We start from the raw sequence: 17,891 nt of genomic DNA, 5'->3' as shown, positions 1-17,891 counted from the left end.
GAGACAGAGGAAGGAACAAAAGGAACAAAAGGGAAAGGAAAGTTTGAAAACTTCTAACAAACATAAAGTACAATTAAAATACAATGGTTAAAGGCTATTTAAACACTTTTGCAATAAAAGAAAAAAATCAGTTCTGAATTGTCAGGTGTAGCAATATACAAGGTTTTTCTTGTGGAGACACAGGAACATGAGACGGCAGGATGGCAAACGGCAATTTGGAAAGGAGTCTAAGAGAAGTGTGGGGACCACCAACACACCCCCACCTTCCTTTGTCCTCGATCCCAACAGACCCCTCCCTTTTCTGGGCAGCAGGTTGTCAGTGAGGCGGTCCAGCTGGTGGAGACTAGAGATGCCAAACAACCTGTCAGAGATAAGAAGAGGTGGACAAGGTATGTGCAGCTCCCAGACTGCTCTGGAGGTTTGGCTGCTGAGAAGAAGAGTAACAGACACTGGGGTCCATTATGCTTGATAAGACAGCATAGTAAACACTCTTACACTTTAAACAACTCTCTCCAACACTGTTGAATGAGCTTACACTTGTTATCAGATCTTTCAAATTCATACATGCCTCAAAATAGATAAACTGCCCTCCACTTAAAAGAGTTTCCACTCCAGAGGTGCCGAACATACTTTAAATAACCCGCCGGGAATGTTAATCGTTTGTCCTTGCTGTGTTTGCTGCCTAGTCACAAAGAAGAATGCTACAACCAAAGGACTTTCTCTCTAAAATTTATTCAATTTCTGTTTATAAATCCCTGTTTTTGTAATTTCATAGAACAGAAAAGTTTGTTTATCACAAATATTTATCACCACTTGAAGATGGAGGGCAAAACTGGAAACAAACCCTCAAAGAGAAACAATGATCTCCGAACAATACCATCTTATTTCACAAACAACAAATTATTCTTTACAAATCTAGAGTAATAAATACTATTGGCAGGAACAGGGCTAAAAAAAACAAACTAAAAAGAACAATCAATTCTTATTTCAACGTCACGCACACACCTTCTCACACACACACAAATCGAATAGATATCAAGGAATGATGAGGATCTTCTCTCTGGATGAATAATTTGTAATGTTAGAGCACCATATCACAAGTTACTGCATGTTAAAACACCTGGGCAGAGATATAAAAAAACAGACTGTTAACACATAAACCAGAGGCCTGTATCTATTCTTCACAAAAAGAGCCACACTTCTTGTTTGTTTCTTTTGTTTGCTTGTTTTTCACATTTAGCTACAAGGATGAAAGTGTCCCAAGGACTGCAGGGAAATGTGCGTACCTAACCAAATCTAGCAAGCAATGAAGTAAGGCTGTATGTATCACAGGAACTAATTCAGATTTAAAATGAAAAGACAACAGGAGTTGGTGTATCAACATTTACAGCTCTGTGTTTCTTTGTGATTGCTGAGCAATCCCCACGTGTCAAGGATCACCACTGGACTCATGAATAATTCACAAACAAACAAAAATGGGCCCAACGCACGCACGCATAACACGCACTGCACTCCTGATCTGACTGGTCAGCTAAGGATAAAAGAAAGCCACGCGCTCATTGGCGTGTTCCGAGTGAGCAGAGCAAGCTGATTGGTCAGGCTAGGGTGACTGAGAGGACAGCGGTGACAGCTGTGTGACGCTGAGTTGTGCATTTACCCAGAATGCAGTGGAAACAGTGTTTACAGGTCTTTGGGCCTGTAGCGCGGTCTAAACAAACTGTTTATCTCGATGGTGCAGTGCCTGCAGCTACCACTGCCTGTCTCGTTGGAAATGAACTCATAGCATTCTTGAGCTGAGCTGACATAGGCTTTACATATACACAGGCTCACGCGTGCACACACTCACTCGGACAACTCATGCCTTTTCTCCTTCACCGAGACTGAGCATAGAGTTGCGCTTTGAACACTAAAGAGGAAAAATATCTCCCTTAGGCTCTGCTGTGAGAACTCAGATTATTTTGGTCAGTAAATGTCACTGCCTGTCTGACAGTGGGTCACAATTTAAATCCTTCACAATACCAAAAAAAAAGTGGGAGTCACTGAGAGGAGAACAAGCCTAGTGCTCACAGCGCAAACATTTGAATCACACCAGTCTTTGAGTTACGCAAAGACAACAAAACACAAACTTTGATTTTCACTTTGCAGTTAGAAGGAGCTTTTCTTTTGTGAACATCTGGAGCATCATTGTTGTCCAGGTCCTGTCCTCAACAATCTACTACTCCTTCCAGCAGAGGGGAGAAACATGACTAACAGATGAGACCGCTTCACACAGCACAAGATCACACTTTTCACAATTATATTACAAAATTAATATCATATTTAGTCCATATGTAGTGCAGCTTCTTTCAGAAGAGTGAAAAGAAGACTCTTTAAATTTGGCACTAGGAATCTCTGTCCACTCATCAGTCTTTAGATATATCCTCTGGTTTAGTTAGGAGGCTGCACTCCATTCTGGCACCCCACACCGGATGTGTGTGTGCGTCTCTAGTGTGTGGTAGAGAGGAGGAGACAGATTGGGCGTGTATCGGGGATATTCTCTGAGAGGAGAGCCGAGCTGCCTGCTGTGAATGTTTTGGGAGCTCTGAGATGGAGGTGCGGAGTTCTGTCTCTGGTAGGGATCGTTGGTGATGTGTTCTCCGAGTGGCGGAGAGGTCTGGTGGGCTATAGCGCTGAGTCGAGAGCCCTGAGGACTGGAGCTGTAGGGTGGATGAGGGGTGTAAGGCGGGTAGGGCTCCATTGGGGTCATGGCGGTCGGGATGGGGCAGGGGTATGACCAGGATGCACAGCTGAGTTCATCCATTCTGGACTCCGATCCAGCAAACATGCAGGCCTGACGCTGTCCCATGTCAGAGCTGTAAGGAGAGTCAGTGAGCCCCAGGGCTGGGTTGTTGGATAGACCGGGTGGAGGAGGGGGATAGGAGGAGGGGTGATAGTACGATTCCCCTTCACTTGGTGAACTACCAATGAAGGGTTTCTTGTATGAAAGCTGGTGGTTTTCCGAGGAGCAGTTTTCCTCCACTACAGAAAGACAGAGAAAAAAAATGCTGGTTTTCCATTTGAAGTTGAAGATAAATGAGAGCTGCGAGAGTTCCAGCTTTCAATTTATAACTTCCCATTTACTGCAGTTTAAGTAGCTGAGACACAAAAAAATGTACACATGAAGTTTCAAATTTCAAAGTAGGCCTGTCTATAACTCTTTTCAATACTTTCAAATTTTGGCAATGCTGTTTGTAGAAAAAAAACAACCCTTGAAATAAACATCAAAGCACCAGAACTGCACCCAGATCAATGGGGGATCTATGTAAAATGTTAAAGATAACAGAATGCCATCATTTGTGAATCGTTTAATCATTATATTTAATTACAAATAACACAATGCCAACATGTCAAATGCTGAAACTAAGAAATTTTATTTCATTCATTTTTTTAATGCATGTTTTTGGATTTGATCCCATTTTAAGGCTGTAAGACTTGAAGTTTTTAGAAGTAAATATGAAGAGGGGTTCCCCGTTATGAATAAGACTTTAATTACAAAATAAGATTTCTGTTTCTTAATTAAGAAAAACTGCAAACAATTTAGCTAATTCATCATACACTGTACAAATAAAGGTAATAAAAGGTTCAGAGAAATCAGAGAAATCTCTGTAAATAAAAAACAAAGCCAAAGACCAATACTGAGCTTTGGTGCCCTAAAATAGACAACATTCTGCTGTAGAAAGGACTCCGTGGGCTCAGGAAGCCATCACCAGTGAACACATTTCACCACTAATGTCGCAATTTTAAACTTTCCCATGAAAAAAAGAAGAACACTTACAGTTCATAGACATTTATACGCAGGCCCTCCATGATGTGACATGTGTAACATCTGTAAAGACTCCATTAATGCCGAACAATAAATACAAGTTATTGAGCAACATATGCTGCCATTCAGGGAAGTACTGGCTTATTTCAGCAGTACAATAGCAAACAATGTCAAATGTTGCCAAGTGCGAGTCAGCTGGTAAACTGGCCTGCGTCCAGACCAGACCTATCACCTACTCCAAGACTTTGGTGCATTATGGAATAGAAAATACAACAATGCAGGGCAGTATAACATAATAAACATGTCTTTTCTGAAACAAGTGGTTGCCATCACTTGCCAATGAGCACATGTTTTTTCAAAATCCCTTGAGGTTTTGCAGTTTCAACATTTTTCAATTAAATATAATAATAATAATTTAGGGGTGCAACGATATTCGTATCGATATTGAACCGTTCGATACAGTGCTTTCGGTTCGGTACGCATATGTATCGAACAATACAACATTTGTAATTTATTTTATCAACTTTCCTTCTAACGATGCTGTCTGTGTTGAGCGCTCAGTGAATCTGTGTTCGACTACTCCGCCTAGGCTGCACTGTCGAGTGCAGATCCACTGAGCGCTCAACACAGACAGCATAGTCAGAAGGAAGAGCGCAGGGCAAGCCAGCGAGACAGAAGTTAAGCTCTCCTTGCAACAGGCAAATTGAACCTCATTCAGATCTGGCGTTTGGAATTATTTTGGTTTTCATGTGAGGTATGACCCTGAAGGTAAGCGAGTCATGGACTAAAGTAAAACAGTATGTTGGATGTGCCATGCAATGCTCAATTACATTGGTGTGAACTAGTGTGTTAGCGCAGTTAGCTCGTTAACGTGTTGGCCGTCTAGCCCCATGCACGGAGCAATCGGCGGTAGCTCGTTAACGGAGATTTGCCGTGTTGTGGCGTTAAGGTCATTTCAACGAGATTAACCTGAAAGCACTAGTGGGAACACAACGAATATGACTGCACATTTACGCCGACATCATCCTAGTGCAAAGACAAGTGGAAGCAGACAAAAAAAAAGCAAGCATGCTACTAACTTTAGCCGAGTCATTTAGACAGCTGTTAGCACATGATTCTCCTTATGCTGCTGAGAATATAGCCCAGAAGAAGCGGATAGTATAGCTTTTATTTTGGAAAGAGCCATTTCTCTGTAATAAACTCTCTTTTCCAAAGATGAGTGATTCCTCAATCAGATACAGGGCTTGCAATATCGCTAGCCCGACGTCCCGGAGCTAGCGATTTTTTCAGTCGGGCTACCAAAATCTTTCTCTTCCCTGCCCGTCGGGCTATTGTAGGAAGGAAAAATATATGTCAATGCTTTTGCATTCTTTCAGAAATGTAGCTGGGTAATTATGTCATTGGCATCGGTGAGCCACTGTCAATATGTGACATATTGAAGTCGCGTTTGAATTTGCGCTTGTTTTTTTGCTTTCACTTTGCAATCGTGCGAACTGTGTATAGAGAGCGACAGCACTGATCTGTGAGTGATGATAATTTGTGCACCAATTCCTCTGACATCGTCTTATTAATCGTTAGCTTACTATGCAAACATGACAAGTGAAATCTCCCGCAGCAAGCTTAAACATGTGAGAGGTTGATCGCGCAGAGAATCGCTGAGCTTATGTGAGTGCATGTGTAAAAGCATTTCAGTTCTGCTGAGCCAAATAAGACAGGTCAGGGTGAAGAAGTGACAGCCAAAGAAAAGCTTACCACAAAACGGAGAAGTTATGATAAATCAGACTATAAGGCAAAAAGAAAGTGCAGCTTTATGGTTTCATGGACAAAAGAATTTCTGTGGCTGCAATATGACGAGCTATATAACCAGGGCTGCACATAAGTGGTCCGCAGGTGCGCATTCGCTGTCAAAATAAAAAACACGCACAAGGGTTAGGGTTAAATTTAAAAACTGTACTTTTGAGTTAAAATATATATTTATAATTTTAATAAATGACAAATTAAAAATGCATGAACATTTTTTTGTATCGAAAAAATATCGAACCGTGACACCAAAGTATCGAACCGAACCGAATCGTGAATTTTGTGTATCGTTGCACCCCTAATAATAATAATAATAATAATAATAATAATAATAATAATAATAATAATAATATCACAGTCCTTGTCAAGCAGAGTGTAGAATAATAGTTAAATATAAACTTCACTACATCACCCACTGGTAGATGAACGTCTTTGTTGTTGGTTAGTTAAATGTACTAATTTACTAACTAATTACTAATTAGTTAGTAATTATCTATCTATTTATCTATATAAATATGTATATATATACATAGATATGTTCTCATGAATTCTTTTGAAAACAAGCTGGAAACTGGAAGGATGATGGTGCATCCTTGAATGCTCATTCAAAAAGACAAAACTTTATATTAAATAAAACTCTGTATTCCCTTTGTCTTCATCGTTATATGATTTACTTAAACCTGGTTTGAACACACGATTTCCTCTTACCTTTTCTCTTGGTGCAGTGGTACACCTGCTGCTGTTGGCCAGACTGCAGGTGTGGATGAGGCAGGGTGTAGTGCGTGGGTGGAGCACTCAGTAGCTCCTGAGGGCTGCTACCATTCAAGCCGTTCTCACAGCTATAAGGAGACCCAACAGCCTCGGGGGAGCCCCGCAAACCGCGACCCTCCCCACTGAAGGGACTCCCAGAAGAACAGGCTCTCTGACGGACAGTACTACGAGGGACCACTGGGTAATCCTTGCTGTAACAGAGAGGAAAACAAGATTACAGCATGGGGTAACAGTTTATCTCAGATGTTGTAACAAGCACAGGAAAGCAGCACAAGCCTTCTGTTCTAGAATGTGCAAATCTGTGCATGTATTATTATATTCTTATTATTAAATTCTGCTTGGTTGAATTTTTGTTTTTTGCCCCTTTTCCTTCAAGTCTATTTAGATATTCTCCATCCTTTCAGCTCTGATTTCTTTCTGTGCACACTGCCCTCTTGGTGAACTCAGTGATGTGCAGGAGACAGCGGGCCACATTGCCCTGACTCCCACTGAGACAGTAACACACACACACACACACAGTGCTGTTGTGAGATAATTCAACGTTCTAAAAATAAACATTCATCCCTGTCACTTCACATAGAATCTCCTCTCCTCTCCAATAAAGCAGTGGTTCTGCATTTAATGCTGCTCTCCCACCCTCTGTCTCCCCCCTTGTCTTTCCTCAACCTCCCTTCAGTGACAGCCAATCCCATTGGCTTCCAAAAACCTCTAAACTGCCTGCCACAACACCACTCAAATGGAGATTAGTTCAGCACGCAACCCGACACAATATAGGCCTGTCAGCTGATCAGTGGTGACAGCCTAAATAGACCAGCAGCAACATGATATCATGGACTTATCAATGCAGCAAAGGAAATGATGCTGGGTGTGCATTTGTGTTTGTGCTGCATGTTCAGGGCGGGTTTTCAGGCTAAGATCAACCTTCAGGTGACAATGGCTGACATCTCTTTATACCACTTGGCTCCACTCACAGACACACTTGTGTCTTAGACCATATGTACCCCATCATAACAACCTCCCCCTCCCAGCTGACGGAGGTCGAGAAAGAAGAATAGCAATTGTGTCTTATAAAAGCTCACAAGCACACACACATCAACGAAGCTGTACTCACCCTTGTAACTTTGCCATGCGATGCAGCTCATTGTCGTCGCTGCCTCTGAATCCCTTAGCAAAAGGATTATTCTCTATCTTCAGCTGTGTAATCTGAGGACAAAGCAGAGCAATATTTTACTTGCACAGGTCTGCAGGCCCAAAGGCATGCTCTGTTTTTTATTTTTTATTTTCCCATTGACTAAATCAATGGTTTACTATTATTCGGAGGACCTGCAAGTATTAAAAGGAGGACTGCTGGAGCTCTGCATGGCCAACATTCCTCAGCTGCTTACGTTTCTAACGGAGCGAACAGTGTTCTCGCCAGCTGACACAGAATAAACTGTTTACCCAAACAGTCGCCAGGTTTAAGGATTTCAGGCCAAAGCTTTTAGAGGTCCAAAGCTTCGAGCTTTGATGTTAAAGCTTCAAACTTCTCCCAGTGATGTCATGGAGGTAAATCTTTGCGGTTTTTGAGGGATTTCATTTGGTCAAAGTCCAAGACCATCACACAAGAGGCGAGCCGGCTGAAGATCTGACACGAGCTCAGGTCCAAACAAACTTTGAAGTGCTGAAAATACTGATAACCCACTCCAAACTGCTGGCTAAAGAGCTCTGATTTCTATTTAGCACCACATTAGTGTCTTACATATTACTTATTTATACTGCTTGTGTTAACTATAGCTACCATGTAACTATAAAGCTTTTTAGTAATAATATGTTTCACCAAAAGAATTGAAAAAATTAATACAATCTCTAATAACAATAATAATAATAATAATAAGGAAGAAGAAGAAGAAGAAGAAGAAGAGCTGTAATAATTCTTCTGGACATTTTTATCACTGTAATATATCATATTATTATTATTATTGTAGCACTGTAAGTGTAAAAGTGTAAGTGTAAAAGTCATACAAATACAGTCTTACTCTTACTATATATATATATATTTGAGAAATATATTTATTTATATATGAACTTATACATAGACTTTGTGATAAAATGTATTGTAAGCAAGAAGTATATTGTACTTATAATTACATACTTGTATTAAATATAATAATTTAACAATTATTACCATTTTATTATTATGAAGTACATGTATTACCTATAGTATTTTATGCAAACTTGACACTATAATGATAATAATTATAGCTAAAGTTGAAATACATTGCAGTATATCTATGTACAGAAAACAATGCAATGCAAATTGGTTATAAGCTCAAAATGCCTTCTGATGGATTAAATCAGTATTATTGGGGGTTTTTTAACCTCAACTTTAATTCTATAATAAATAAAATGAAGAATGCCACATTAAAGCTACAAAGATTTTTGCTTCTATTTTGTCTACCAAAACATTTTGCTTACAATTTATAATTTCTAAAAGAAAATCAAAAGACAAACTATAGAAATATAAATTGTGATAGAAAACTTTCTTAGTTGTAACTATTTAAGTTACAGTTATTTGTTATGAAAATTAGACGTGATGAAAATGAAGCCATCGCATGTGAACGTATTCAGCAACGAGGCTCAAAGCTACAGCAATCTGTGTTTCTAATAGATGCCGAGGAAACTAGCTCAGCTCAGATTAAAGGAAAGAAACAGGTCATTAGAGGCTGACACTCACACGAGCTCGAACACATATACAAACGCACACACACACACACAGAAAGGGAGAAACTTAATGTTTACATGTTTACAAATACTAAGCTATGACGCATAAACAAAGAGCATGCTAATTGGCTTTTTGGATACAAAATAAAGACAGTAATACAAACAGTGTGTGTGTGTGTGTGTGTGTGTGTGTGTGTGTGTGTGTGTGTGTGTGTGTGTGTGTGTGTGTGTGTGTGTGTGTGTGTGCACGCGTGCCTGTGTGTGTGAGAGCCGTTGTATGTGTGAGAAAGAAATTTGACTATAACTACTGACCAAAAGGCCAAACAATATGCATGCATCTGTCATTGATGTGACAGTAGAGCAGCTCTTACGTGCAAATATTAGACTATGAAATCCATTTCCATTATTGTTTGAATAACTGTAACATACTGTAGCTCAGCCAGTGAAATCACTCTACACTTTATATTCACATCAACAATTGTTAAACTGTATAAGCATCATTAAAGGGTCCTTATACCATTATAAGGACTTCTAATGCATCTGTGTTACTTAGAGTACCCCTACTGTATTCATATACATTGTGAAACTTCCAGTACTTGCTACAGCATTTGCAGTTGGCTCCCTATGTTTAACAGTGCTTCGTAGTGTGCTCTGCATTAGGCTTACCTTGTGGTTCTGATAGGATGTCACAGCGATGAAGGCAGTCTCGGGGAAGATGTGAGTGCAGAAAGCTGTGTTTTTGGAACCAAAGCCATTGTTCTCATCTGCCTTGACAATATGGAGACGAGGCTGGTATTTGTGCATAGAGTTGAGTATTATCTACATGGGGGAGATATTATGTAGGTGAGACTGACAGGCCTGTCATGATTCCAAAAAATCACTAGCAGATGCTTGGATCTAGACTTTAGAATCCAGGTAGCGATTAATCCCATGTAAAGGTACTTTGATTTCCAGAATCCTTGGCTGACATAAATGTTTAAAACAGAGATTACCTGTGAGTAGGATCAAAGTGAATGTCAGCAGTAAAAACAATAAAGGATCTTTGTTTATACAGTTACAACCCGAGACTAATTTTCTCACAGTAATGTGAACCCTGCAAGTGTTTTGGGGGTTTTTTTCATCTGCATTGGTTAGAAAAATCTCAAAAATTATTCATGAAGGTCATGTTGTCCTATAAAGTAAAGAAAAAAGGAAATAAATATACATAAAAGAAACTCCATTTTAAATCAACATATTCATCTTTGTTTATTAATCTTGTATGACATTTAAAGCCTTTTGAATAAATTGTACGCACCCGAGCAACCATCTGGTATAATGCAGAATTTAAAAAATGTGTTCAGCACTCACTGATCATCAACAAACTATTTCCGCATATGTCTAATTAGACTTTCTGATTCATTCCCGTTTGATATTGTTAAAGACTTTAAGCTTTAGTTTGGACATACTGCTAACTTTAAACTATTAAAAACTAAACTATTGCGCACGGTCTAAACTATTTCCCACGACACTGACAACTCCACAAGTGGATCTAGGCCGGATGGCGGCCCTCTCTGCGCGCGTTTGGGCGAGACCACGTTTGTTTACGCAGGGGGCTCTCGGTTTAACTGCAAAGTTGCAGATTATCTCTAAATTAACAAGTATAAAAATATTACAGTTGTGTCCTTTCTTTCATCTTTTTCCATTTTTTCTGCGTGCGCATGCACTGGCACCAAGAGGCGCGCGCAGAACGATAGCCTATCATCTGCTCTCACGCGCCTGTAACCGTATGTGTCTCATCTCAAGTGTGCAGTGTGAGCTGTGCGGCTCTCGCGGTGATTTGTGTTGTGTTGTGATGTCGCGTGAGTTATACCCCGAGGAGTGAGCTTCACGGGCTCCTCGGGTTTTGCCTGCCTGCTGACCGAGACCGTGTTGGCTGACCGGACCTGTGCTGTACTTTGTATAGTCATTTTTCTTACACTGAAAACACCTCTCAGGTCTAATTATTTAAAATGCGTATAAAAGCTATTTAGTTTGGCCCGCAGGCCACCTTCATTAGGACAGCTGATGGTTTGTATGCTTATTATGAGTAAAAATAATGGAACTAAATTCAAAGGGCAAACTTTTTTTATTGTATCAAACAGAGCGTGTGTTCTTGTTCTGTCTGTGACAGACATAGAAACAAAGCAAACAAGCAAAAAATACTGTTAAGCAGACAGACTCACGTGTCCAAAGGGGTCCAGGTGGTTGTTGGTGAGTTTGAGTTTCTGGAAAGAGACAAGCTGGCGGCTCCAGTGCGCCCCTGTGGCGGGAGAGTCCGGATGGACGTAGAGCCTACCGGGCATCGCGGGCTCTGCCTTCCCCGTCATCGACCTTTATGACCAAAGAAACGCGGTGGATCGGAAAATGCTCTGACACTGACACACACACACACACACGATCACAGTGGTTTTCGTGGTGTAGCAGGCCAGCGCTGCCGCCGGCTGCAGAAGGCCTGGTTGGTTCTTTAATTAGACAAACTATGTTTTGCTGGAGCTTACGCAGACACCCACATCTGGACCTTGAAATCGTTAACATAACCTGTATTTTTTAATAATTAAGAAAAATAACAATAAAGGTCTACCATCTTTATTATTCATTATTTTCCTAATTTCCTTATAGTCACCGAGAAACAGACAGAGAAAACATCTGCACATTTTATAATGTGTTACACTTGTACAGGTGAGTTTTTCCCCCACATACTTTGGATACTTTGCACAGCATAAACGAGTCGATATGTATTTTCCCAAACAACTATTGCGCATGTGCGTGGAAACTAGCAATAGTGCCATGGACATTCAGCTCCTAAAGTATTAAGAATTGATTCCGCGGTGTCAGAAGTGATTTAGGCTTCTGTTTAGCCTGGGAGTCTGTGATGTGTGAACTTTTCATCATTTGTGGAAAGTATTGTCCATTCTCCTACACCGGAAGGCAAAAATATTACTACAAACTCCCAGGACAAGGTGAAACAAAGCCCTACGGACCAGCACCGACTTACAGGCTACCGTGTAAACACCGAGCTCTTCCAGTAACTTTACTCTCTGAGCTGGGAATTTGTGTCAGGTAAGGCACAGACCCCTTGTGTCTTTGTAATAACCAAATGATGCTTTGAAGGGGCAGATATCTCGCTGCAGAGTCAGTTGTTCGTCGGATTTCCCTTCAGCAGCACACACACACACACACACACACACACACACACACACACACACACACACACACACACACACACACACACACACAAACAGATGAATTGGATATTTTAATCCGGTCTGCGCCGTCTGTCCGCCCCGTGAACCCGTCATATTCTGATTTAACCGGCGGGCAGAAACGGGGGGGAAACACGGGGAACTAGGCCATCCCAGTCTGCAAGAAGGACCCGAACTTTACAGAGTGCACAAGCGTGGGTGGAGTGGAGGGTATAAACCCACAACAACAAGGTTTACCCAGAGTTAAGTTCAGAGGTTTCTTGATATAAGGTTCATAAGCAAAGAGGGGGAAGGAGATGGCGGAATCTGAGATCTGGAAATGGAAATTTTGATTTATTTATTTATTTTCGGAAAGCTATTATTATATTTATTCATTTATTTTAAATAGCTGCATATTTGTTATCATCCTCTTTCTGTTTTACCATACACTTAAAACATTTATATATTCAGATATGTTTTTGGTGGGGAAGCTGACCTATACCCCGAACACACTGCCATACTACTTTCACTACCCGAACATGACTTTGAATGTCCTGTAAGTGTGTATACCGTGTTTTAGACATGTTCCTACGAACCATTTGTTGTCTGCGAATTTGTAGCGATGGTCATCTCCGGGAATGATGTCCATCAGGAGAATGTACTTGGTTTTCGGGTTGAGTCCTGTGACCTTCACTTTATAACTGGGGAACATCCTCCTTCAGGGAGCACATCCAGAAAAAACAAATAAAAACAGCGACATATATGATTAAATATTGATTTATTTTTTTAAATGAATAAAATAAAAAATAAAATGATTCCTTTAGGGATTTGGTTTCCTTTAGAAAATTTCCCTGCTGAGGCCCGGTGGCACCCGCGTACTGTATTTTTTCCCTTTAGGTTTATGTTTTGATCAAAAGTGTGACATTAAAAATAATTTGCATTGTTTTCAAGCGGTACAACACGAACCACCAATAAAAATTACTTTGTGTTAAAGTCATTCGACAGTTTTACCTTCCAGCCTTGGTGATGATCATTTCCGTTCCTACTTCATCAAACTTGGTCCAAAGTTCCCTATCATGAAGGAAAACTTTGATTCCCTCCATCCCCTGTACAAAAATATAATGAGTGCACGAGTTAAAGTTTAAACTCTAGTTATATTTAAATAGTTATTTAGTAATTAATAGGCATTATAAGCCAAATCCGTGGCAAATTAAACCAACAGCAATGACAAAGTTTTGTTTACTTTTTTCTTTTATTTCTATGAAAAAAATATGACTGGACGAGCAGCTATTATTTGTTTGGTAAAAAAAAACAACAACACTGAATTAATTTTTTTAAGTAAATTTAAATTAAAACCCAGAGTAAGCTACAGGTTGGTACCTGCTGACTGGACGCGCTCTGCGGTGAAGCTGGTGAGTTCAGGGTGAAGCTGGGATTTTCCTGTTTGGTCTCTTTTGGGGAATCCATACAGTCCGAGTCAGGGGGCTCTGCAAGGCCGTACTGGTCCCCTCCGTTTGCCATGTCCCACTGATACACACACACACACACACACACACACACACACACACACACACACACACACACACACACACACACACACCAGACATTTGCCCATTTTACTGGTTTATTTGATCAAATTCTATGCGCTGTTTGACACTCTGGATGCCAATTGGGTAACCTCAAAGTCAGCACCTATACGAATAATATTTCTAAATAATAATAAATTATATATGGGGGCAAAACGGTCTTTTGTTAGAGGGAGCGCAAAGAGGCCACAATTTGAGTTTGTGGTGAAAACCCCCCACAAAGAACTCCTGGCTTTGTTGCCCTAAAAAGACCAATCACTCATAATAGATTACAATAGCTCACATAGAGTTACAATAGACTAACTCATCCAATCATCTAATTACAGATTTACACTTGAAATGAGATTAAATGTGCAGCTTGATCTTGAGCATTGTTTTCGAAGAAGGCTCAGATTCACTACCAGTTTTATGAGATCTAAACATCACAGCTACCAAACTGGACTGCACTTACAGATGCCGTAATAAAAGCACTAAGTTCATGGTTTACAGTACATGATATCTGAAGCTTTACATTCCAGTGTTAACAGTGCACAGAACTGTACAGCTACCACAATCACAGCCTGCAGTTTTGAAAGTGCACATCAAATATAACCACAGTGTATGTCTGGCATGTTTATTTTGTGTGCTCTCTCTGAGGGCCTTTACCTCAAATGCACTGCCCTGCTCCCCCTGCAGAAAACACTCTCATCCTCTTCCTGCGCTCTCTGCAGGCTGTAGAGCGAGTATACGTATATATTTTTTTAATTAAAAAAATATATATAAATTTTTAAATATTTCCAAGGTGGTTCTTAAAAAATCCACGTCTCCTCTGCAGCTTTGTCATATTGTAGTTTTTTGTTTTGGTCTATTTTTTTTCTTCTTCGTTTCGCTGTCCGTCTCCCTGCGCGCACACGGAGAGGCGCGTCCGCCTCGCTGCTTCCCGTCCACAGCTGTGGTGAAGTCTGAGATCTGCTCACAGCGCCTGTAATTCCTTCCTCATTTGTCTCGCTCACTCCCCATTGTCCTCGCGGACCCAGCGGTAGCCTTGATCTGAACCCAGCTCATCAGATCCTTCACAACAAATGGAGTCAAGTCCGCCTCACGTACTCTGCCCTCCCCCTTTTGCCATCCCCGCGTTCTCATAGGTCTGCATGGTGCATCGGTATCTGCAGCCCAAATCATGGCTGTGACACTGGCCAATCACGCGCGCAGAAACACACACACAGAGACCCAGACGCACGCACGCACCCCTCGATGGGGAATTATTTATTTATATACATTTACATGAAAATATATATTTATACATATTTTTTCTCACAGCGTCTATTTTCCCCACCGCATCAATCATGTATTTTACAGCCTTCTCACTTGGTGTTATGTCACACAGACTTCAAGTTGACAAAATGATCGCTGATTCATTTCCTACCTGAAAAAAAAAAATCTGTATTATTCATGAAAATGTCCTGCTTGATCAGAAAAAATTGTTACTTCCTGTTTCAGGACAGAGGGGAGATATTTTACGCTCGAATTAAATAAACATTAGACTCGTGATGGGTGAGTGGAAGGAGACTAGAGTAAAGCTAGAGTAAAATGAAAATAAGAGAGACGTGGTCTGATTTTTAGACAAATTTTCATTCGTGTGTGAGCATTCCCCTCACGCAAAAAGAAGACATATTAGCTGATAACTGCTGGCAGATTTATTTATGTACTAATAAGTTATTGATTCGTGTCTCTGCCGTATTGGTGATTAAAGTACAATTATATATATATATATATATCTATATATATCTACATATATGTTAGGTTACTACATACCAAGAAAATGTGACGTGGATTTGGGTTGTTTCAAGATAAACCCCCAAATATAATCTCACACGAGGCTAGATACAGAGATCTTTTTTATAGGAGATTATTCGGGCACGGAGGGGCCTATAGTAGCAACAGCATCGAGTTGACGCGAGCGCGCATCACTTTGACTGGATTACTGTAGATCTTGATAACCTGAGGCATCCAGAGTTGAAAGTTGAAGAGGTCACCGGGAGGTCAGCATTACACATTTCCACCATTCATCTTAACTGCAGTCTCTCCATTCATCTTTTTTGTATTAATTTAAGCATCAACCAGATTTTCAGATTAATAATTTAAGCAAAATATCCGAGATATTCACGACATAACCATCTTAGATATGATAGGTGGACAAGGTCTAAAATAGCTTACCAGAAAATACTAGAGCTTACATGTACTGACATACTGGCTTAGGACATAACACAGCAGTTATTCGATACGCTAAGATTACTACATCAAATTAATGTAAAAATGTTATCTCCTGCAGGCAATTCTTGCGCATAAATAGCGCTCTTTTACGCACGAGAAAGTCTCAGGTTTAATCGACCTGCACGTGACTATGTTTTGGTTCAAATACGCAGTCATAATTGCAGCTCTTACCGTTTTAAATTATCCAAATCCCAGGTGTAGACCTCTGCAGTTTGGTCCACAGCCTCTCCTGCATAACGCGACAAGCGGGTACTGCAGCGAGCGCGCTGCCACTGGGAGGGACAGGGTCCGTACCCTCTGTGTGTAATTGTGTGTGTGCTAGTGTGCGTTCATGTGTGTAAATGCAGATCCATCAAGTTTCCGAGCTGCTCGGACACCACGCCAATAAGCCTAACAGTATATACGCTCAGACGCAAGCTACATCTGTGCGTTTTAAGCTGGCGCTGACGATTAGGTTACACGCAGCGTGGATTTTGATCTGATAAGTTATTCACTGTTTTCCCACTGATTGCCACGCTGATGTGAAGTTTAGAATGAAAAGCTTCCATAGGCCACATGTTATATATTTTTAGTACCAGCATAGTTTCTAAAGTCGTCTCTAAACAATCATTTTTGGGAGGTGGAAAATGAAAATTCAAGAGAAACTGCAGTAGATTATTTTGTTGATGTAGCCGAGCCTATACAGTCTGGGCAGATTAGCGTTTCCCTGCCAGAAAGATTGGCCTGAATAATGTTCGTCACATTTATTATGTTTGTTTACAGAAGGTTTTTTTATAGTCCACTGCTCAAAGATTTTGCTTTTCAGTGATAAGTCAAAACGTCAACTTAAATATTGTTACACAACAAAGACTCTTTTGCATTTCTTTAAAACTGTATTTGTGTGATGACACCGCTGAAACAACAGTTCTGCAGAAAGAAATAGGCTGGACAATTCCCACAATAAACTTTTTCGCAATTAACTTTGGTTTAATTACTCACCTCATTTGCTTTTTAATCTATCTGAAACAGCAAACCCACATACAAACATACAAGATTTAAATATATATATATATATATTTCAGAGGGCTTCCTACATAAAAGAAACATGTTATTAATGTATTTTGGTTTTCAGGCTATTGGAAGGTTGTTGCAATCCGTTTATTTATTTAGAAAATTACAAGTATTTTCTCTATTCCTCGAAACACAAGTTTTTTTAAGTTTAAATATAGTTTCCCAGAAATATTTGCTAAAAGTCAATTAATTATTAATATGGGCCTGCAAGCTAAATCGAAACCTGCCGAATTGCCGCTTAAAATACACGCAGTTTGGCGCTTCTTTATAAGCGTTAAAACATGAAAATTTTATTTTAACCATTTTTCTATAGACGGCCTATAAATATTTGTGATAATAAAATACAAACCTTGGAGAAATATTTCGGATTAATAACCAAATAGTGACAAAACTACTAATTCTTTAAAAGAATCTTACTTAACAAAGAGCGTTAATTTATCATTTAAATTATGAGTTTGAAACTTGTCTTTAAGAACAAATGGTTTTTTTGTCTAACTATCCGATTGCTCTCAAAATGTAGGCACATTTCTTTGAAAATGAAACATTTACTATTGGAAACCACATTTTTACAGGGCACACACCTCAGTATTCAGTCAAGTTCATGTTTGACTGAATACTTTTGTGTACTTGCTATTTAAAACAGTCCCACGTCTAATATTTTAATCTTTAGTTTTAAGTGCTTAATCTCATTATTAAATCGGCTTCTTGGGGTATAACTCTTCATTTGGT

General features: G+C 39.9%; 1 protein-coding gene across 1 annotated transcript; it reads right to left on the bottom strand.

The window, feature by feature from the left end:
- Positions 1–389: 389 nt before the first annotated feature.
- LOC146657377 (T-box transcription factor TBX5-like) lies at positions 390–14,888 on the bottom strand. The gene is made up of 9 exons (XM_085425413.1): positions 14,505–14,888; positions 13,654–13,800; positions 13,285–13,379; positions 12,870–12,989; positions 11,275–11,422; positions 9,740–9,892; positions 7,485–7,576; positions 6,311–6,564; positions 390–3,018 (listed from the first exon to the last, which is right to left on the bottom strand). Exons 2-9 carry the CDS (start codon positions 13,792–13,794, stop codon positions 2,432–2,434), a joined length of 1,590 nt encoding a protein of 529 aa, XP_085281539.1. The 5' UTR covers positions 13,795–13,800; positions 14,505–14,888; the 3' UTR covers positions 390–2,431.
- Between the last annotated feature and the right edge of the window lie 3,003 nt (positions 14,889–17,891).

This window comes from Rhamphochromis longiceps, linkage group LG12 (genome assembly GCF_057381845.1).
Source record: "Rhamphochromis longiceps isolate RC_006_pf linkage group LG12, R_longiceps_female_GT1.1, whole genome shotgun sequence".
Classification (NCBI taxonomy): Eukaryota; Metazoa; Chordata; class Actinopteri; order Cichliformes; family Cichlidae; genus Rhamphochromis; species Rhamphochromis longiceps.
This window is presented reverse-complemented; position numbering and strand designations above follow the sequence as displayed.